This window comes from Triplophysa rosa, linkage group LG1 (assembly GCF_024868665.1).
Source record: "Triplophysa rosa linkage group LG1, Trosa_1v2, whole genome shotgun sequence".
NCBI lineage: Eukaryota > Metazoa > Chordata > Actinopteri > Cypriniformes > Nemacheilidae > Triplophysa > Triplophysa rosa.
Window position 1 is genome coordinate 14,001,819 of NC_079890.1, and position 22,950 is coordinate 14,024,768.

Here is a 22,950-nt window from a genome sequence, read left to right on the forward strand (position 1 = left end):
TTCTCTAGTTTTTGCTTTTTACATCTCATACTGTATGGCTACTCACACACAAACACATAGATCAGCCAAACCATTGGCCTTTGCTAACATCACACCTGTCTCAATGGAGCAACCAATGGGAGTCTCATTGTCCTGACAAGCCCCGTTACGGACTGCTGATCCCCTGCTAAGTCAACTAACCCTTTAATATCGAATATCCGGAGGGGGCAAAGCTTATTCAACAGCATCACCTAAACCTGATCCCTGAATCAAGAGATTCTTTGACATTCCATTGACAGTTTATGTGGCAGTATGCAGTGTGAGAAGTATGGATGTGCTGTATTACACGCTATAGCAACAGATGATCTGGTGTGACACACACCATCTGGGGACTAAAGGTAAGTGATGGCAAGATCAAGCACATGGCTGGACACATTTGCTACTGTCTCAGTGAGAAAATCTCTGTGATAAAATCCTGTGTGTGTGGTAAGACCATTTTGAGGGTCTTAAAGTGTGACCAAGTGCATGCGTTTCAGCGGGACGACATTGAAAAACTGTGTAGACATCTCCTCTGGAACTGCAGTGGCCTCTATTTCTCTCTTCGCCCACACATGTGCAATGGGGGGTGAAAGTGTGTGGGAGAGAGTCCGGTACTAAACAAGGCGGTAAATCGTCAGGTCCAATAACATCAGCTCTATGGAACTACAACAATGAGAAAGAGGGAGTGAGGGAAACAGCAAGAGGGTGGTGTCATTACACTAATGCATATTGACATGAAAACTGGAAATAAATCTGTATTTATTTATTTAAAAAGTTGACAATCTATATTAAGATTCGAAGAAATGAGTGACGTCTTTTACATATTCACTGACTGAGTCGTGCATATTCTTCTCTGAATACGTGCATTTGTGCATGAGCGTGAGGAGCGAGTGTCTTTACAGATTTGCCACCGCTTGCATTATTTATCTTTTTCCCTGAATTACACTTCACGTTTCATTCATCTCCTCTGCTCCTCCCCATCCTCTCCTCTCTTTTCGCTCTGTGCTTCCGTCACACCCCACGGCTTTTCATCATTCTCTTCTTCCTCCCAGAACACTTTCAATTTCAGGCCCCTCCGTTTTTCTTCTATTTACATTCACAATACATCAGTTTTTCAATCAAAGTTAGAAAAGGTGCACTTCAGACTCAGATAAAGGCAGTTAATCTTATAGGGATACAGCCCTGAATACATGTCAGCAGAGTTTTCTCCATCACGATCTTTTCATCAGTGTGTAGCACAACTAATGGAAAAGCATTTAAAATGTTTGTAGTTTACTTCAGGGGTGATGAAAGCGGCCTCGAAAATGGTGAAATCAGATACGCTTCGTTAAAAAAAGATAAGCATAAAAGCATAAGCATAAAAAGTTCATTTTAAAATACAAAGTCTGAGATTGTGACATGATGTTTAAAGATAAATAGTATCTCTATCCCTTTTAGTTTTGCTATACCTTTTTCCATCAATCTAATACTTAATAATTGTAAGAAACAAATACAAATCTCACAAGCTATAATATAAATCAAAATTATCATATGAGGTGTGTTGCCATGGATATGTTAAATTCCTTACCTGACATAATAACAATATGGTGTGTGTATTACTGTTTCCCTGTTCCATCATGCTCTTCATCTCTGCTGAAGAGCACCAGATATGTCCCAGCTAACACCGTTACGTTATGACAACACACCTGGACCGGACGTTGCCACGATGTACCATAATAACGTTCCAGCGATGTAACTTTGTGATTCCCATATTTGTCCTGACGACGTAACATTGAACGTTGTTGGGACATGGTGATTACCTCCTGAAGACATACCTGAAACGTACCACATTGATTGCAGCATTATGCCAAATAACATTTCTGGGATGTGATGAGCATTTACTAACGACCAAACAGTCACAATGTTAAAATCTTTTTTAAAATTTAATTTAAACAATTATCATCCCTCACATAGAGGATTAAATTAATTTGTGATTTAATCTGTGCGTTAAAGATTCAATTTTATGCACAATTGGAGTAATTCTCTATTCAAATATGTATAAAGCACAGTATAATGATTATAAAACTCAACACAGCACTGTAACGTTACATCACAATCAGATATTTTATTTATATTGTAGTAGGCCTACATGACATAAATAATCAAAGACTTAATAAAGGATTTAAAGCAGATATTTATTGACAGAGATGAATAAACATTATGTTTAACATTATGCTTAACGTTATATTTTTGTCTTACCCCATAAGATTAGCAGGTTGTCCGTTTTTAGAAACAACAATCAAAAGCTTCTTTAGTCACACTCACGAACATCAGGGTCCGTTCATTTAAACGTGCCAAATTTATCGAAAATCACTAAAATGTCTGTTTACTCTCACATCTGTAAGATGTAAAGTAAAGAAAGAATATTAATAAACCGCTAAAGTAATATCAGGCAGTGAGGTAAAAAGAAATGGCCGTTAACGTTTAAATGATGTGAGTGCGCGGCTCTTTGCAGAACAGAGATAAATAGAAACGCAGTTTTAATTGTGGTATCGAATTAAACTTCTGTTTAATAGCTGTCAGGCGTCGGATTTACAGCGTTCGTCTTGACATTTATAACAGATTTTACTCTGATCATATATTTTCCATACAGTAACATAATAAATAGAAATGACCAGATTCATTAATCAAATGACCAGTGTCCATGTTATCTGAAGACCAGTACATCACGTTGCTACAACGTTCTCCATGGGATTAATTCACCACGTTATTTGAAGACGTGGCTAGGACGTTTCTGGAACGTTAGCAATAATGACCAGATTCATTAATCAAATGACCAGTGTCCATGTTATCTGAAGACAAGTACATCACGTCGCTACAACATTCTCCACGGGATTAATTCACAACGTTATTTGAGGACATGGCTAGGACATTTCTGGAACGTAAGCAAAAATTCTAAGAAATGGAACGTTGCCAAGACGTCCTCAGAACGTGGTCACAAAGTAATGTCACTGTGACCAAATGAAGAGGAACTGGCGACGTCGTCAGAACGTACTGTGTTAGCTGAGGTGTTGTATTATATCAATGACACTAAAAATGGCACCCGGTCAAAATGCTGAATAGAAAAAAAACATTATTCAGCATGTTTCTTTTAGCTGTCTTTGTCTGGTCCAATCTATTTAAAGCTGTGGTGATATTTTAATTGTGTGATTTTGTACGCCATGTTTTCACTCTTAAAACATTAATATGATATATTCTTCAAAACTATAAATTGCTATTTCAGGATGCAATTTTCAACTCTAAACTTAATCTGCAGAAAGGTGGTTAACGGCTTGTTGTTTCATTGAGGAAATGAGAAAACTGTGTTATACTGTTTTTTCCCTAATGTGCAAAAGGTGTATTGCAAATATAAAATAATTTTTGTAAGCTATTCACTTAATAGGTGTTCCCACTATTTCAGCACGGTTGAATTGCCCAATAGGACATTTCCCATGCCTTATGCATGAGAGGGGGAAGCAGTCAAGAATATGAATAGAGGAAAGGAGGTCTGTGTCACGGTCCCACCGTCTTGTTTATGAAATTCTAGTCGTGTGGTGGGATCGGGGCAGAGTCCTTAGGTTATGTGTGGAGAGAAACATATATATACGTTCTCTCCAGTGTCTTGTCATTGGCCCCATTCCTCTCGTTTCCTTGTCATCTTCCCCTGAGTGTTTAATTACCCACACCTGCCCCGTGTCATTATCCCTCGTTTGTCTTCCCTATATATACCCTCTTGTTTCTTTGTCCTGTGCTCGTTCGTTGTTCTTGTTCCTGTCGGTCCCAGTGTGCTGTTTAATGTTCTGAGTCTTGTCAAGTAAGTCTTTTAGTGTTTTGTTATAGTTTGTCAAGTGTTTCTCAGTTTAGTCCAGTTTTAGTCAGTCTATGTTCTGTTTGAGTTTTTCCTGTTTTCTTGATTTACCCCATCGTGGGTTTTTGTTTTGTCTATTTGTTTAATAAATATATTCTTTGTTAACCCCTTCACTGCTGCCTGCATTTGGGTTCTTCTGCCAATCCCGACAGATACGAATGAGCCATACGAAACCAGTAGGCAGCCGACCACCAGGCTCGCCTCCTCTGCGGTATCTCTAGGAACGATGACATCGAGAGTCTGTATAGGTTCCTGGATGCCGCAGAGGAGGATGTCTTCGGGGAGGAGGTAGTGCTTCTTTAATAGCAGTCCAGTCCGGTGATCCAGCCGGCGTCCAGTCCGGTGATCCAGCCGGCGTCCAGTCCGGTGATCCAGCCGGCGTCCAGTCCGGTGATCCAGCCGGCGTCCAGTCCGGTGATCCAGCCGGCGTCCAGTCCGGTGATCCAGCCGGCGTCCAGTCCGGTGATCCAGCCGGCGTCCAGTCCGGTGATCCAGCCGGCGTCCAGTCCGGTGATCCAGCCGGCGTCCAGTCCGGTATCCAGCCGGCGTCCAGTCCGGTGATCCAGCCGGCGTCCAGTCCGGTGATCCAGCCGGCGTCCAGTCCGGTGATCCAGCCGGCGTCCAGTCCGGTGATCCAGCCGGCGTCAGCCGGTGATCCAGCCGGCGTCAGTCCGGGTCCAGCGGCGTCCAGCCGGCGTCCAGCCGGCGTCCAGCCGGCCTTCCAGCCGGCGTCAAGCCCTCTTCCAGCCGGCCCCTGGGAAACTGCCAGGGCCAAAGACTGTCCCCCCGAGGACTCCGCGCCCTCGAGGCAGCCGGGGACTGGGACTTTTCCCCACCCCTATGGACTGCCCCCTATGGGCCCTTGTTTGGTCCCTCCCCCCCTCCCATGTTTGTTATTTTTGATGTCCACCCAAGTCCTGTTGTTGTCTTGTCATGTTTCCTTTGATTTTGTTTTCTTTGTTTTGCCTTGTCCTGTCTGTCTCCCAGTCTGTCATGTCTTGTTTGTCAACCCCTTGGTGAACACCTGGGGTGTTCATTAAGGGGGGGGCTCTGTCACGGTCCCAACGTCTTGTTTATTAAATTCTAGTCGTGTGGTGGGATCGGGGCAGAGTCCTTAGGTTATGTGTGGAGAGAAACATATATATATACGTTCTCTCCAGTGTCTTGTCATTGGCCCCATTCCTCTCGTTTCCTTGTCATCTTCCCCTGAGTGTTTAATTACCCACACCTTCCCCGTGTCATTATCCCTTGTTTGTCTTCCTATATATATATAGTATACCCTCTTGTTTCTTTGTCCTGTGCTCGTTCGTTGTTCTTGTTCCTGTCGGTCCCAGTGTGCTGTTTAATATTCTGGTCTTGTCAAGTAAGTCTTTTAGTGTTTTGTTATAGTTTGTCAAGTGTTTCTCAGTTTAGTCCAGTTTTAGTCAGTCTATGTTCTGTTTGAGTTTTCCTGTTTTCTTGATTTACCCCATCGTGGGTTTTTGTTTTGTCTATTTGTTTAATAAATATATTCTTTGTTAACCCCTTCACTGCTGCCTGCATTTGGGTTCTTCTGCCAATCCTTGACAGTCTGAGGTTTCACTGGATTCGTCGGGTAGGCATCCTCTGTGTTTGGGGGATAAATGATTATAGAAATACATACTACATGAGACATCTCATGAGTTGTGTGTCCCACTTTCATCACATATCCTGGGTGAAAGATGCCTTTTGGTGAGGTGCTGCTGATAATGCCCTTTGTATAGTTCCCATCAATGCGACACATCATCAGTTGTGCACCTCAGCCTCATTGGGTGTTTTGGCCCTTTATCACAAGACACCCTCAGCCAAGGGAGGCCCACCGCAGGTTGATCAGACCTGGGTGTGTGTCGCATTGTTACAAGATCATCTGGCAGCCCATGCTGTGTCCATCCGCCTCAACCACAGCCATTGTGGAGACGCTTCTTCTTTCTGCACCACTGGCCAGTTCTTGATTATCCTCCACTGGACCTGACCTCTGAGAGTGACCTATTTGTCAGCTATAGTGACTTCTGCATTTCAATCGTCCAGTGAATAGTGAACTCATGCACTGTGAACACATATACACCAGAAGCAGTGGGCAACTATCACTGCAGCTCAAAGGCACCTCAGTCGTTACCCGCCAGCCCTGAGAATCGAACCGGCAACCTTTTGGTAACGAGTCCGACTCTCTAACCATTAGGCCACGACTACCCACAACGTTAATGCACACTCAGTGCCCCCGGTCCTGTATGGCATACCATTACAACACATTACCAAAATCAATGCAACCATATGCGCCAACCCGTTGGCTAAGGCTGTTATAGCCCCACTGGCTCTGTTAATGCAAGCTCAGTGTCCCCGGTCCCGTATGGCACAACAATACAACACACAACACAATTTTATTACGTGGTCACTTGGAAGCCCATATTTCGTCCTTCCGTTTCAACCACAGCCAGTGGCTGCTTCTCTCAGCAACAGTGGCAAGTTCTTTGACTACAATCCGCTGGGCCTGTCCTCTGATCCCCACTTTCTTAAGCAGCCTTGTAGTGGAATTGGAAACAAAGCCCCTGCAGCCCACTTCCACCGGGAACACTTTTGCTGTCCATCCCTGATCTTCAGCCTCCGCTGCCAAGTTGGCATACCGGAGATTCTTTCTTTCAAATGCTTCATTAATGGCCTCTTCCCAAGGTACAATCAACTCAACTGTGAGGACTGTCCTACTGGAGCTGGACCACAGAACCACGTCCGGCCGCAGGTTGATTGCTGCGATTTCCAAGGGGAAAGTAAGTCTGTGGTTTAAATCAACTAGCATTTCCCAATCCCTGGCTATACTCAGCAGACCTGAATCTGGGGTTAAGGGCTTGGCCTGTGGTTTCTGCCCCTCCCGAATAAAGGGTTGCCTTTTTAGTGAGTTAGCTTTGGCGTTTTTGGGGGATGGCATTTGCTGCCACTCTCTACTGCTGCAGCCAAGCAATTTAGTACATGATTGTGGCTCCATGTGTATCTCCCCTGTGTCAAGCTCTTCTTACAACCCACAAGAATATGTTTATGGTTTGCTGGAGCTGCACATAGGTGGCAGGCTGGATCCTGTCGACACCAAACATGCAGATTTGTTGGTGAGGGCAGCAAATCATATTTAGCTCTTATGATAAAACTTAGCCTGTTTGTTTCCATACTCCACAGCTCACTCCAAGTGATTTTGCGCCGTTCAATGCCTTCCCACCTCATGCAACGGCCTTGCTGGGCTTGAGAGACCGCTCTGGCACATCTACTTGCTTCCTCTTAACACCGAACCTCCTCCACTACCAGGTGACGCTGTTCCTTTGGTGTCGCTTTTCAACATGTGGTGTGGTTGATGCCAAAACAAGTCCCCATCTGCCATGTTGGACTTGTCCCACAATGTCCTTATGTCTGAGGGCTGCCTTTGCATCTCCTACCGCTGTTGTTGGTTTCCATTTCCTCCCTGTCGCTACTGTTGGAGCAGCATCTCTTACACAGGGATCATAGGATTCTTTAAGTGTCATCTCTAACCTTGTTTTGGTGCATTTATATTCCTCCACAAGGCTTGAAATGGAAAGAGAGAGAGCTCCATTCCCGTACAGCCCTTTGTTGCTAAGGCATCTTGGTAGCCCAAGCCATTTCCTCACTTGTGTACTCACCAATCTCTCCAGGTTATTGGCGTGAGACACCTTCTCTTCATTAAGCCCAAAACAGTAAAAACTGTATTTGTATGATAGAACTGTATTTGTATTAATGAATAATTAAAATATAAGGAAAATGAAAAAACCTTCCAATAGGTTGTGACATAATGCTCCAAAACTGTTATAAAACCATCCAAACACTAACACCCTGTCTACACCGGACGTGAGCTGTGCGATGCGACACGGCAAACCCATTAAGAACATACCATTTGTCACATTGCTCTGCAAAATGATAATGGGCTCTATTGTCTTTTGTCGTGTCACATTGCACTGCGTCACGTCCGATGTTTTCCCGGTTACCGATTAGTTTAAGCCAGGACTAAGCCTAAATTAAATTAAGTATATATAATAAGTATTTTTTTAAAACATAATTTACAAAAAACATTACTGTGTGCATATTGAGACAAAACAATCGCACTCATAGATTTTAAGATATGCCAGTGCAAGTTGATTTCGATCAAGATATTTAAGTTAGTCAGGGATTAGATTTATGCGCTGTCCAGGGGCCACACCTAAATCCTTCATTTATATGATCAGTAAGAGTTCAACGTTATCTTTCAAATATAAAATAAGTCCAATAAAAAGCGAGCACGACTTTTGTGAAAAACAATAAACACAGATGTGAAGAGGGAGGCGTGACGAGAGCCGTGGGAGGAAGAAGCGAGGCCGAGACGCAATTGATAATGAGTGTCAGCTGGGCATCATTCCGGCCTCGTATCTCTCACGGAGGAGAGTGGAAGCATAAAAGGACGAACGGCAGGAGAATACGGCGAGAGAGGACCGGGCCCGGACATTAGTTAAGTTTTGTTTAAGTGTGTTTATGTTCGTGTTGCCGGCAGTCGTCCGCGAGGGGCTGCCGGCCTGTTTTATTGCTGTTTATTGTTTATTTATTTTGAATTAAAATGTTTGATTGTTCACCGGTTCCCGCCTCCTTCCTTCCGTTTTATTGAGCTGTATTAAAGTGGTGCCGAAACCTGGGAGGAAGGAGGGACATGCTGTCGAAGAGGGGTCTCGCGCCGAGGGGTCTCGCGGTGCAGCAAGCTCTTCGTCCCATCCAGGCACACGCTCCAGCACCACCGCCTCGGGCAGTCGTTGGTGGTAATCCCTCATCCGCGCTGCCCGAGGCGGTGGTGCTGGAGCGTGTGCCCGGATGGGACGAAGAGCTCGCTGCCGTGTGCCTGGGTCGAGGTGGGGTGGCTGCCATCCGAAAGGGAGCGGAGTGGTTAGCCCCGCTTGCCGTGGGCCGGAGCCTGCTGCCGTCCGCCAGAAAGGGGAGGAGCAGGAAGCGGGGGACCTGCTACCGTCTGCCTGCAGTTAGAGGAGCCACCGCCGGCCGCCAGGACACTAGGGCCTCGCTGGCCGCCAGGGGGCGCAGGAGGCACGAGCCATCCACCGAGCGTCCAGTACTACCGCATGGCACCGCGAGGAAGAGCCTCTCGGCTGGCTGAGGACCGAGTGGCAGCGTGTCGGGGAACCGGACCAATTTTTTTTCTGTTTCCTCTATCCCCTCTCTCGCCCCTGTCGTTCCTGGTGCTTCCGTCTCCGTTCTCTCGTCTCGTCTGTCCATACCCCCAGGCGCTGGGGCCATTGAGACTGCCCCCTGGGGGGAGTAAGCACAGTCTCGTGGGTGCCCCCCGCCCTGTGAGGGGCGATGGGGGTATGTGACGAGAGAGGCGTGACGAGAGCTGTGGGAGGAAGAAGCGTATCTCTCACGGAGGAGAGCGGAAGCATAAAAGGACGAACGGCAGGAGAATACGGCGAGAGAGGACCGGGCCCGGACATTAGTTTAGTTTAAGTTTGTTTATGTTTGTGTGGCCGGCAGTTGTCCGTGAGGGGCTGCCGGCCTGTTTTATTGCTGTTTATTGTTAATTTATTTTGAATTGAAATGTTTGATTGTTTGCCAGTTCCCGCCTCCTTCCTTCCGTTTTATTGAGCTGTATTACAACAGAGCTTCCTTCTTCTCGATTAAAATTGTTTTCTCATGTTCCCAGTGTTTGCTTGGGGTTCTATGGATTACCTTGTTTTGTTTTGTTTTATTTCATTTAATCTTAAACTGCATGTGGATCCACTTCTTGCCTGGCTTCCTTCTCCCTTTGTGACAGAACGACTGACCACAAAATGGATCCAGCAGTGTACCTCACCCATACGTAACCGCACCCTCAAGGACCACACCAGAGACTTTTTGGAAATTGCACAACTTGCTAATTACCCTGATTTTGCCCTGTTTGACTTCTATCTATATGAAATAAATGAACCACTCAAAACTCACCTGACCTGCAATGGTCCTTGAGGGTCGCTGGTATAATTCATGGACTATGCATTAGCATGCCCTGCACAGTTTGTGTTGTGGAGGAATTGAAACCATACTACTGTAGTCAAGTCCAAGAACCCGTTCCTGAGCAAAGTCCAGTCCACGAACCAGTTCCTGAGCCAAGTCCAGTCCACGAACCCGTTCCTGAGCCAAGTCCAGTCCACAAACCCGTTCCTGAGCCAAGTCCAGTCCACAAACCCGTTTCTGAGCTAAGTCCAGTCCACGAACCCTGCCTTCAGCTCTGCTGATTCCACCCTGGCCTCCGCCTCCAGTTCCATTAGCTCTGCATCTGGCCCTGCTCTGGTTGTCGCCTTCAGCTCTGCTGATTCCACCCTGGCTGCCGCCTCCAGTTCCATCAGCTCAACCTCTGGCTCTGCTCTGGTCCCTGCCTTCAGCGAGCCTGGCCCTCCATCCTTTCCCCATTCCGCCTCCAGCTCCACCACCCTCCCAAACTCTGTCACGTGTTCATGTTAGTTTCTGTGGGCTTTTTGTTTGTTCCTTTTATGAGTTCCTGTTTCCTGTCCTGTGTTGTAGTCCTTTGTAGTTCTTTTGTTCATTGGCCTTTTGTTAATTATCTTCCCAGGTGCTTCTTGTTACTTCGTTTTCCCCAATGTATTTAAACCTCAGTGTTTCCTTTGTCTACTGCAGTGGTTCTTAAACTTTTCAGATCAAGTACCACTTTTAATAAAATTAATTGTCCCAAGTACAACCTAATGAGTGCCATAGAAAATCACATGAATAAACACTCAAATTATTAGTAGAGCTGTGACTCTTTACTTGCCTCATGATTACAAACAGGGCTCTGTAAATGATTCTTATTGGCGATTTATTAACTTTGTGGGGACTTGCAGAAAGACTACAAAGTTATATTAAAGACAAACATTTAACAAAGAACATTTAACACAAAAGATAAGTATAAATGTATGCATAAACATGCAGAGAACAGCTGTATATAACACAGAGATGTCTAGCTTTTAAATAAGTCTGTCTTGTTTACTTTCTATTAGACTCACACTTTACTGCAGTGGCTCTTCAAAGCGGTGCATCGAAACTAAATCCCAACGTGCAAGCATTTTATTTCTAATTGTAATCATAATTTAAATATCACTTTATCATTTTGTGTGCTTGGTTTTAAGACAGTTCAAACAGTTTCCACTGTTACACAGAAAAAAGAGTCATAGGTTTTAAACAACATGAGGGTCAATAGATGATGACAGCATTTTTATTTTGGGGTGAACTACCCCTTTAGACACTTTTAGAGTAAATTATTTATTAGCTGGTTATCAAATCATACAATTATTGATTAGGTCTAATAAGGTGAGTTCTTCCAGAGAAGAGAAAAGAGTACAAACTGAAAGTACACAAACAGCATATTGTGTCTATCATCATATTTCTCCATACTGCGGAATCAACGCTATTGATATAGCCGACAATGACAGTTAAGTGGTACAATAGATTTTGTTTCAGTTGTTGACTTAATTAAAACCTTAAATTGAATCTGCACAAACACAGAATGTCAAGAATGCAGGTTGTGCCTGCATCATGTCAAACTTGGAGGAAACCCTGTTTGAATCGTGCTTTGTGTTTCACTTTGCTTGCTTCACTTTGTTTGTGCTAAGCGTGGGCAAGAGGCATCCGGTCAGATTTCCAAACGGAGGGCAACCCTCCCACGTTTAGTTGTCTGCAATGATTATAAACGGATTCATTAAAAAAACACACTTGGAAGGCTTTGGAGACTGAAATGATGGTTGCTGTAGTGAGAGAGATTGATCTCGGGGAAGACCAAAATAAGGTAGATTCCGCCTCATTAACTCAGAGTCAGAGCCAGGAGAACAGGAGATCAGTTTGCACCTCCACCCCCTATGCAAAGAACGCCTACACGGTAATTCCCTTTCTGCGACACAGTGCAGAATGAGGGAGCTGCCAAAGATTTTCTTTTTCAGCATGATGGGATCATTGTAGGATAGGTCATCCGTCAGCAGAGTGCAGTTAATTCTTGGAGACAGAATGTACTTCTTCAGTTGGCTGCTACTGCGTCACAATTGACATTCACTGGGTGAAGTTAATAGAAGCAGACAGGTATTATACAATATCTTCTCCGGTGGGCGTGTAAAGCATTGTCAACTTATTTAAGCATGATTAAAATTAATTACATTCATGCTCATGTAAAAAATTTGCATGACAACATTTTCTCATCTTCCATCCTGTCATCTAAAACCATTGACAATCACCTGCAAACACCCAAAACATGGTTAGCCGAACTTTCAAAAGCCCTCAGACTGACCCGCTGACAGTCATAGTCTGTGCTATTTCCTGTATTAATGACCCAAAGAGTGTATAAATATATAAGTAAAATCTTAGATTGATGTGAGCAGTAATTTTACTACAAAGGAAAATGGAAGGGGTTTATGCACATTTAAAATCATTTTAGTAATGGGTCTCAGCTATCACACAGTGAGCCAAGAGGGCACAAAGTAATAAAGAAAAATGAAGGCATCATGGCAGTGTCAGGATTATCCTGCTTTTTTTAATCAAAGATTAAAATAAGAAGAAATAAAATCTAATTGTGTGTATGTCTTGCACAGAGTTATTGCTTTGACAACTGTCTGCATGCCTGTTGTATGCAGTAAACACTGAATAGAATATTATCACTTCAGGCCAAAACAGTAACACATACAGTATTGCCAAGATGTTTGTTAGTCCCTGTAAAGCAATTTTATGGGTTTCACAAGTAGTATGGTTTCAATTCCGCAACATAGCACTTACGGTTAAATATATAGTCACAGAAAAAATTAAGAGACATTTGGAAATTTTCTTTTAATTAGCATTTCTGTATTATAACCATTCCAGTCCAGTCCAGTGCCTGTTAAATTTAAACAAAATCAAACCTCAGGAGTGACAAAGTCACCGTTCAAAGCATTACTTCATCCACAATAAATAACCTGACACGATCCAGGACCATAAAAAATAAAATCCACTGCATTCACTGCTGATTTTGAACCAGGAATGAATGATTCAACCTGTGAATTGTATGGGTTAATGCATTTTATGATTTGATGTAGGGAAAAACACATTATGATGTGAATTGCCGGTTCCTTTGTGTTTTGCTGCCAGCATGAAGCTGCATCTGGTCTTTCCCTGCCCATGTGTCTTTCCTTCTCCATTCGCCCGAAAACACCACTATTTCATTCATCCAGTTTCCCTCCATTCATCTGGGCACTGCAGCGTAGCCAACACTCGGGGTTCGATCAGCACGAACATTCTTATCAATGGAGAGGGTGACGTCAATGAGGCAGAGTGACGTGTGGTCACGTGGGCGCAGTGGGGCTGAAATAAAAACACGAAGAGCTGACCGTGGTGCTGAAAATATCTCCATAGCGCCGTGCAAGAAATCCCAACTGTACAGCACACACAAACGGTATCACTGCACAAACAAAACATTAACATTCAAACAAAGCGATTCGTTTTAAAGTGGATTCCAGCAGCGAAATCCCGAGGCTAACTTATTCACAAAGTTCGAAGAGGACACAAGAAGTGCGTCGGCTTGCTCTGCCTCTGTCAGGATTCCCGGTAAGTCCCAGTTTTCTTTTTATAGTAACAGTCAACAGTAGTGACAGAAGGCGTGGGAAGACAAATATAATGTTGACAGAAATAACATAAATAAGAAACAGTGACTGAAGCGTGACGATTTTACTAGTGTAGTTTGCATTTTATCTTTAAAAACAGGAACATACATTGCCGGTAAACACAGAAGTGTTACAGAAAAGTGTGAGGCTGGGGTGTAAATGTAGGCTATTTTAAAGGCGCATTTCAAAGCTAAACATAGAAGAGACACATCAAAACAATGCAGTAATGTGGACAGTAAAATAATAACGTAATTAAGAATCTCTGTTTTTAAAGTCGGAACAATTCAACTTAAAAAAACAAAAACACTTAAGTGAGAAAAAGCGCAGATGTGCTCGCACATGACAACATTTGTGACGAGTTTTACAGTAACGACTGGTATGATCAATAGCACAGCTTCCATAATGATTTTTACCACGCCCTTGCTCATTCTTTCGTCATCTTTCTCATCACCATAGCATCTGATGCCTAAAATAACAACGTCGAATCCAATCACAAAAGCGCACCGGAGACACAGAAATAAAAATTAATTACATTTCTTTGTTTGAGTTCAATTAGACTTTTGCCTATTTAGCTACATAAATAACTTTACCCTCTGCCCTTGAGCAGAGAAATGTTGACATGGAGTTTAATAAAAATGCAGTCCATATATTTTTATATGATTTATATCGGTTCTATAGTATCTTTTCAATGTTAACCGGGTTGATTGGGTTCATCTGCGAATGTGACATGGCTTTCTTAAATCTGAAATCAAACAGATGCTAAAAGCAAAAGATTAGGCCTACTTGAGGACAAGGCTTCTTAGAGCCGGATTACTTATGTGCTTTATTGATGAGACTCCCCAGAAGAATAAAGTGTGTTGCTGTTACAGCTGTGGTTACATCGTGGAGAGTCTTATGAGACCAAATACATTTGTTCATGTTAAATCTGAGCTATAGATTTTTTATGAAATATTTTAAAGGTGCAGTTTGTATATAGCCTAATATTTCCTGCGGTTTTAGACATAGCAACGCAGAATTTCAGTCAATCCCCCCCCCCCCCCCCCTAAGTGATGATTAGATGTGGATGCAATTGCTGCAGTGCTTTTAATGTTAAAATTAGGCTACTTGTATGCGGATAAATCAGAGTTAACCACATATGTGTTGCGAAGATCAATGTTTAAATCAAGGTATTGATTAACTTATCTTTGTTTAACAGCGTGCGTTTATATAAGTGTCAGATTTTTTGGACTCGTGCGAACTTCTGATTATTTTGTTTTGCTTAAGCTCCCACGCGTGGGAAGGACTGCCCGCTAAGGCGCTTTTCCTTCTGTAGCTGATTATCACCGCACCTCGTGTGCAAACAATCACATTCACGCGCCGCATCAGAGCCCTCATGAACCGCACAAGCTGAGAGCGCTGAGCCAATTACAACGCACTTGCGTTCAGCAAGGCAAGAAACATCAATTATAGCCGCTTTATATGTTTGATGCATTTATGAAAACGTTTAAAATATGTGTTGCAGAATTTAATGTAGTATTTGCAAATGTAGACATGAATAGATAATTTGAAGAGTTTGGTTCCAAAATGAGATAACGCCGTTCTTAGAATTTTTAAAAAATCTTGTTTTTTTATTGTGCATTCCAATCAATATCAATCAAAACTGCAGTTGGTTTGTTTTGATTTAAGCCATAATAACTAAAAAATACAGCTAACTAACACAATAAAACACAGTAAAAACATGATAACATAATAAAAAACATGATTTTTGAAAAATGTTAAAAGGAGTTATCTCATTTTGGAAACAAATTCTTAATTTATTACATTAATTAATAGAAATTAACATGCTTTCAGGTATTCAAGAAAATAATTTATACAGTTGAATACTTAATCTATACAGCTGTATACTAAAAAGTGTTGCATTGAAGAAGCTAAAATGGCGTGACTTGAAAAACAGAACTGAATCATAAAATGTGCCTACCACCCTCCCAGAGAAAAATGTTCTTCTTGAACCATATTACTCAGCATAGCCAAATAAATATGTCATGCACAGTTAAGCTAATTTATTTACCATTATTTGCTTAGTTTTTTAATGATAGTTCTTCAATCAGTTAACTTTACTGAGTCACTGAATTTGCCACTTTGAGATAAATCATGTAGAGAACTATAATAACAACTTTGGTCTTTGATTTATGAACTCCCTCTCCCTTTCAGGCTCAACACCCTATACGTGGTCATGACCTGGTGCCAACAAACTTCAAATGTCCCAGGCATTTTCCTGTTAATTTTGTTCAGTCTTACAGTCAAGCCTGCATCCCTCAGTCCAGTGGCAGCAGACATAAACACAGTACATGACAACTCTGCAGCATTGTCTTCTGCTCAGAAACAGGCTAAATATATTCAACAAGCTGAGAAACAAGTCGTGCTGAATGATGCAGCCGAAGGAGACGATGAGCTTTTTAAAGACGTGGATCCAAGAACCCTAGCAGCTGTGCTTCTTGAAGCCCTCAACAACTCCCAGAAGCAAAAGATGACTGAAAAAGAAGACAAAGGAGCAGAAGAGGAAAAGGAGAGGGATCTCCAGGGTGCAGACAGAGACAGAGATGGCCATCAGGAGCTGGAACTGGTCATGGCAGCTGCTGCAGCGCGAGGAAAAGAAGAGAAAGAACGAGAGGAGGAAGAGGAGAAGAAAAGAGCAGAGGAGGAGGAACGGTTAACAGAGAAAGTAAAAAGCCACACCACCAGTCAAACGATCCCATTAAAAGAGCCAGTGGCACCACAGGATGAGGTCACAAAAGAAGAGGTGATGAAGGATGAGGAGAGGCAGGACCCAGAGAAAGAAGGGTTGGGAGAGGAGGAAGAGCAGCTGAGTCCAGAAGAAGTGAAGAATCTGGAGACTATGTTAGAGGAATTTCAGAGTTACAGCACGGCCACTAAGAGAGAGCGTGACACTGTCCACAGGGAGAGTCGAGGGGAATATTTTGATTACTTGGACCGTAACGGCCTAATGAACAATGAGATCAAATCCAAAGGCAATGACCTAGCACTGTCCAAGAAGAAGCTAAAGTGGCAGCTTGAGCAAGAGAAGAACAAAATCCAGCCCCCTCAAAAAGGAGGCAACTTCATGGATGACTTTAACAACAATTTTGCTGACCCAGAGGTGGAAGATGAGCAAGATCAGGAGGATGAAGAAGTGCTAAGCCCTGAAGAAGAGGAGACTCAGGCTAAAGCTGAGCAAGAGGAGGTACGCAGACAAGCGGCAGAAGCCCAAAGAGCCAAGGCGGAGGAGGAGAAACTCGCAGACATTGCATCTGACATGCTGCTGAAATACATTGTGAAACAAGACAAGAAAAAGCTTCAAGATGGTGCTGAAGATAAGCGCTCTGATGAGGAAGATACTAGCGACGATGATGATATTGACCCACAAACCATTGATAAGTTGATTGAGATCTCAAGTAAGCTGCATCTTCCTGCCGATGATGTGGTTGACATCATCAGCGATGTGGAGAAGAAAAAGAAAAAAGATGCTCCTGAAAATCTGCCATGGCAACGTCCTCTCGTGCCGCCTTCAGCCCCCGTGGCAACTTCCACTCTGTTACGTAAACCACCTCCTTCAAAGCCACCCCAACCCAACACAAGCCCACTGAAAACCTGGTTTAAAGACAGGGCCTCAGTCAAACCTAGCAAGCAAGAAATCTGGACGAGGCAGCAGTGGCCCTTTCGTGCCTACCCTTCCTACAATTTCTACCAAAACCCCTATCGAGGGTATTATCCCATCTACATCCAGCCTCCAAAATCCAAATCCCACTACAAGCCAGCTTTCTCCCTCAATGACGTCCTGGGGAACTCTCTGGACTATGATTTTGATTACTCCTCCAGAAGAAAGTCCCGTCCCTGGGCACAGTCTCGTCCGAGGCCCCCACCAGCCTTTCAAAGGAACCTCTACTTCCCTAACTACATCGCTCCCCGGACTTTCAAAGCTGTACCAATGCCTAAGCCACGATCACCTCCACGTCGCTGGCCGTCCTTTTATTACCAAGCCCGAGCTCCTGTAGTCACCAGGGAGGATGATTACTATAGTCCACTGAGACAGCCGCCGCATGAGAGTGAAGAAGACCTGGAGAACTTCCTTGAGAGGGTCTTCGTGAAACATCCTCGGATGTTTCAGTGAGCAGTGCAGGGCAGGGGGTGCTGAGGAGGAGGAAAAGGAGAAGAAAGAGAAAGGAAGATAACTAAAAGACTGTTCATTGCCAATCACATTGTGATTTCTTTCGCTTTAAATAGGTTCCTTATCTTTTAGTTCCGTCTGCTCTTTTTATCAAATGCTGTTATATATATATAGCATTTGAACAGCAACGTTTACCCTTAAACAGAACTTAAAACAGAGCATCCATGAAGCCACATCTTCCACCCTCCTCCCCCTGAAAAGACTGAAGGACCAGCAGAGTCACCCGTACGGTGAGGTGAAGGGGTGCTTCTGTCCATAACATCTACATAAGCTCTTAAATTCAGCATATCCCAAGAAGGCCTTTATAATGGAACAGTACAGTACCTGATAGCATAAAAAAACATACTATTATCCCATACAAAGATGAAATCTCAGTGCATCGTGCACTTTCGGTGACTTGCTATTACTATGGAAACAAATCCATTATGTAAGCCTTATCTCAGTGTCACTTTTATTCTATTATTGTTTATTTATTTGTCATCTCTTTTAGAAACCCAGTGGGGTCAATGTCATTGATCAATGTAAAAGCATTGCAAAAAATATTTGAATTGCACCTTTAAAGAGCGCATATACACAGATTAGAAATCGTACACCATCACAGTGCCATACTGGTGGAAATACATATGTTATTCTAGAAACCAAATGTATTGTCTTGTACCTCAGAATATTCTGCTCAAGCATTTACCATTTGTGCGTTCCCTTGTGAAACATCGAGAACTCACTCTAAGTCTTGTATATAGAATTTGATTCTTATAGCAGTCTGCATTTTTAATTTTGTTGTTTCAGTGTGTTTATACTATTGTTTTTTATGCAAAAAAAGATAGATAGATGGTGCAAAGGACATTCATACATTCCAACAATTTGTAAGAAACTAAAGTTCTTTCATAGAAGCTCTTTTGAATACAACTTTTAATTGCCTTAAGACACTCTCTTCCCTTTTTCAGACAAGCAGCATTTTTTTCATAGATCGGGAGGAAGGTTTATTCCCCTGCTCATGAGACTTATCAGTGGAGCTGCAGTGATCTTCCTTTCGAAAAGTTGGTAAAGCTTTAGATTACAGCCCGCAATGTACTGCATAATTAAACAGAATTTATAGCGTAACTAATTATAAAAATAATGTACCTCTACAGTACATATCTGTAGGTAAAGGGAAACAATATGCAAAGCTTGGGGAATAAAGGGTTAAAAGTAGGAAAATGTAAAAAAGATATAACATAATATATTACAGTATAAGTTTTATACTGTACATTTTCCTTACACTTACCCCTTCATTTCCTAAATGTTGCATATTGTTTCCCTTAAGCTACAGATATGTACTGTAGAGGTACATTATTGTTTCAATTAGTTTTGCTGTAAATTCTGTTTAATTATGCGGTACAGTGTGGGCTGTAATCTAAAGTGTTACAGAAAAGTTTTTAAATAAATTTGAATTGATTTTATGAATACCTGTTGTCTGGCTTGTCCCTAAACCACTTAAATCAATTGGCTCATGCTCAATCAAAATAGCATAGACAATCTACTCTATTTAAAACTGATCACATTTCATATTGTAATATTGATTTTGATCCGAAATCAATCCTTGAACTCCGGTGTCCATTTTGGCTTAGAGGAGACTCCCAGAATATAAGTGCTTGTATAACAGCAGCAGGCTGTCAGTGACTAACAGCTAGATTTTTAGAAAAAAACACAATGTAAGTAAAAAATAACATTATAAATGGCCCAAATGGGCTGAAAAAGAATATCCAAAAGACAAAGGGGGAGGCATACACCGTTCTATTTTCGTTTAGTGATTTTAAGATATGGGGAAAATGGACCAGGACTGCTGAAACCGTGGAGGAATGAGTGTCTGCACGTTACTGTAAACTTGCATCTAAAATGTGTTGCTTCTTTGAAGACATTATAAGCATTGAAAAAATACACAAAAAAATCTGAATGACTAGTGTACCAACGTAAAAAATGCTGTCAAGTCTTGTATGAGGAAAAACTGTTTAGATGTATCTTGTACGTACCATAATAAACATGCGTTTGCAGGATGTAAATAACCGCATGTTGATGACTAGTTTTGCTACACAGAGAAAAATAAATAAAATTGACTATTTTTTATTAACACTGTTTATTTAATTCTTCTTGGAACATGAACATGGTTGTCAGATTTGTACTGTAGTAGAGAAACACCTCACACATTTGTCCACATTACCTGTTACATTCACGATTTCACCATACATTTAATACCCAGTAGAGGTTAGACATGAATATTCACAGTCCCTGGGTGAACATGTTCAAAAGATGATCTCTCTTTAGTGAGCTCATTTGATCACCAATTAGTCCAACAAACAGTGTGAGTCCTGGAGCCAATCAATGTCACATAAATTCCCCCTCATTACATGCCAGGTTGACATCTCTTAGCTTTGATATGCCTCATGTGTGCAAACAGAGACACACATCTTTCGGATATTATTTAGAGAGAAACATTATGTTGAAATGAGGACAGTTGAAAAGGATTATAAAGATAAGTAGCATGTAACATGAAAGTAAAACGGGCAGGGGTTTTAGCTAATGAGAGACAGCACACTAATAGTGACTGCTGTGTTCAATCAAAGACTGCTGGTCTAGGACTTCTCACGCCACACATGACGCGGGTTTAAGGGTGATGTTTGCATTTTATTTACGTATAACAAAGGACTCACCTGCTTGTCAAGACCATGAACCCCCAACATGATTCTGATTCCAAACGTACAATGGGACAGTCACCTTAAGGGTGATTTAAAATACTCCCTTAAAGTGATAGTTCAGCCAAAAATGAAAATTCTGTCATCATGTATTCACCCTCTTGTCATTTCAAACCTGTATGATACAAAAGAAGATATTTTGAAGAAAGTTGGTAACCGAACAGAGGCGGCACCCATTAGCTTCTGTTGTATGAACACAAAATCAATGCAAGTGAATTGGTGCCGTCGCTGTTTGGTTACCAACATTCTTCAAAATATCGTCTTTTGTGTTCTGTGGCAGAAAGAAAGCCATACAGGTTTGAAATTATTTTGGGGGAACTATCCCTTTAAGGGTTTAAAGAAATTTCTTACCACAGTACATAATGACATTAAACATCAATGTAGGAAAAACTGAAAACAATTGAAGGACAAAAGGCTGGAAAAACAAACAATGACAGCTTGAACTAACCATAAATAGATAAATAAAAAGAGAAAAGATGAGGATTTTGTTACACAAGCACAAAATTAAAGAAACAGAATTAGAGAAGCTGGAGAAGAGAAGATGAAGAAAATGACTGCCTAGCAAAGTGATTGGTAAAATTGTAATCAACAACACAAAGAGTAGAAATAAAAATATAATAAACAAGTGGAGAGAGGTAGTAATAATAATGTTAATGAAGAAAGTGAGGGGGTGGCAGAGAGCAAGAGAAAACAGGGTAAGGAGAGGTTGATGAGGAGAGCGCAGCCCACGGAGGAGCGGTGATTCATGAGTCACATGGTTAAGAGGTGAGTCATACTCTACTGCAGAACCCTCAGCCTCCATCACCGGCAATCCATTGTCATATTCACGTATCCAGACACAGCCACTGGGAAGTCATTGTCAAACAGACTGTATAATAGCACCCGAATCAATTAAATAAAAAGAGAAACATCTAACAACGCGTGCTATATCCAATTGTTTACAAACAGGCAATTTTGCGCAACGAGAAACGCAGAGAAAGCGTTTGCTCTCATCAAAGAGAGAACACGCACAAAAACAAAATAACAAATTTCATCCCCTGAAGGCTTGCCCGGAAAAGAGCAAAAATGCACTTTGTTCTTCTGCGCAGATACCGAATCTGTCCAACGTTTGCTGTGACTCAAAACCACCCCCGAAAGAGAAAAAAGTAAAAGATCAGCATAATGGGAAAAACCCACGAAAAGCCCATATGTTCCGCCTCCGCAAAAAACAATCTCTGCCAAGTCCATCAGCGTGTTGGCTGGGAACAGTCTTCACATTTCATTATGGAGGTGGGAAGCTAGAGTGGGTTTGCCTGTAAATGCTGTAACACAGTCAGCATGTCTTTTCAAATGCTTATACTGGCAAAAACATTAATTTTATTTAAATGAAATGTCCTGCTATCAAAGGGCTGACATAATGTAAAAATAAAACTACAATGTAGTAAAAAAAAATCTTATAGAGTATAGAGCACCATGTCCTACAAAGCCTTTCAGGTTAGCCTTTATAAAGATAGAGAAAGGTTACTAAAGAAAGGTTGTTTGAGCCTCGCTCATTATTACGGACAGAGAGTTACTGTCCATAAGGATAATGGGAAAGCTGTAACAACATGACATTAAAAATTCATCGTGAGGTAAGCAGAGAGACCAGGCAATTATGAGGAGCGGGAGAGAGGTGGGGGAGAAAGTAAGAGAATGTGTGAGAGAAAGAACATGCAGAGACACTTCTTGGCTGAGACTCAGTCACCAGTGGAGATGTGCTGGTGCCAGATCCATGGAAAAAGACTAATTCGGGGGAGAAATGAGGGCAGTCATCCATCAAATGGCTCAAACTATCAGTTTGAGAGCAGCATAATATACTTACTGTCATACAAAGTGCTTCACAGAAGCCAAAAAGTTATTTCAATAACCAAAATGACAAGTTTCATTAATACTAGGATAACATCCTTATGAAATGGCACACCGTGAAAACACATCTGCCCCAAAGTGCATTTCTATAAATCTGTATCAATTTCCAGAAAAATACTGCTTTACAAGATAGCCTTGATTGTGGTCATTACAATGATCTTGTTATTTACTTGCAAATCAACCTAATAAATTCTAAAAGTGCAAGGATTCTATAAATCCCGTTGTGTTTTACAGCAAAGATACTGGAGCATAATGTAGTTATGCTTACTTTTGGTGTCTGCATGTTTTTTATGAGCTAAAAATATCTAGGCAACTAGATTCAGAGAATAATCCTTGCTTTCAGACTGCAGTGTATTTTTGAATATCAATAAACTTTGTTCCTGTATGTTATCGTTATGTTAGGGTTAGCAATTACAATAAAAAAAGAAGAGTTAGTCGTAGTAAACAAGCATTATAATCTTAAACACATTAAAAAGATTAAAACAAAATAGTGTACCACAGGATACCCAATTAGATACTAAGTGCCAGATCTAGACAAAAGGAGTAAAGACTGCAATCACACTCCATGTCAAATTGGTGCAAACCTTCACAGTG

General features: G+C 41.9%; 1 protein-coding gene across 1 annotated transcript; it reads left to right on the plus strand.

Moving 5' to 3' along the window:
* Positions 1-13,257: 13,257 nt before the first annotated feature.
* Positions 13,258-19,832, plus strand: vgf (VGF nerve growth factor inducible). The gene is made up of 2 exons (XM_057347387.1): positions 13,258-13,483; positions 15,730-19,832. Exon 2 carries the CDS (start codon positions 15,752-15,754, stop codon positions 17,684-17,686), a length of 1,935 nt encoding a protein of 644 aa, XP_057203370.1. The 5' UTR covers positions 13,258-13,483; positions 15,730-15,751; the 3' UTR covers positions 17,687-19,832.
* Positions 19,833-22,950: the final 3,118 nt, after the last annotated feature.

Bases quoted from the DNA above. Each gene is read 5' to 3' on its own strand.
- vgf (XM_057347387.1), top strand. From the start codon at position 15,752: ATGACCTGGTGCCAACAAACTTCAAATGTCCCAGGCATTTTCCTGTTA.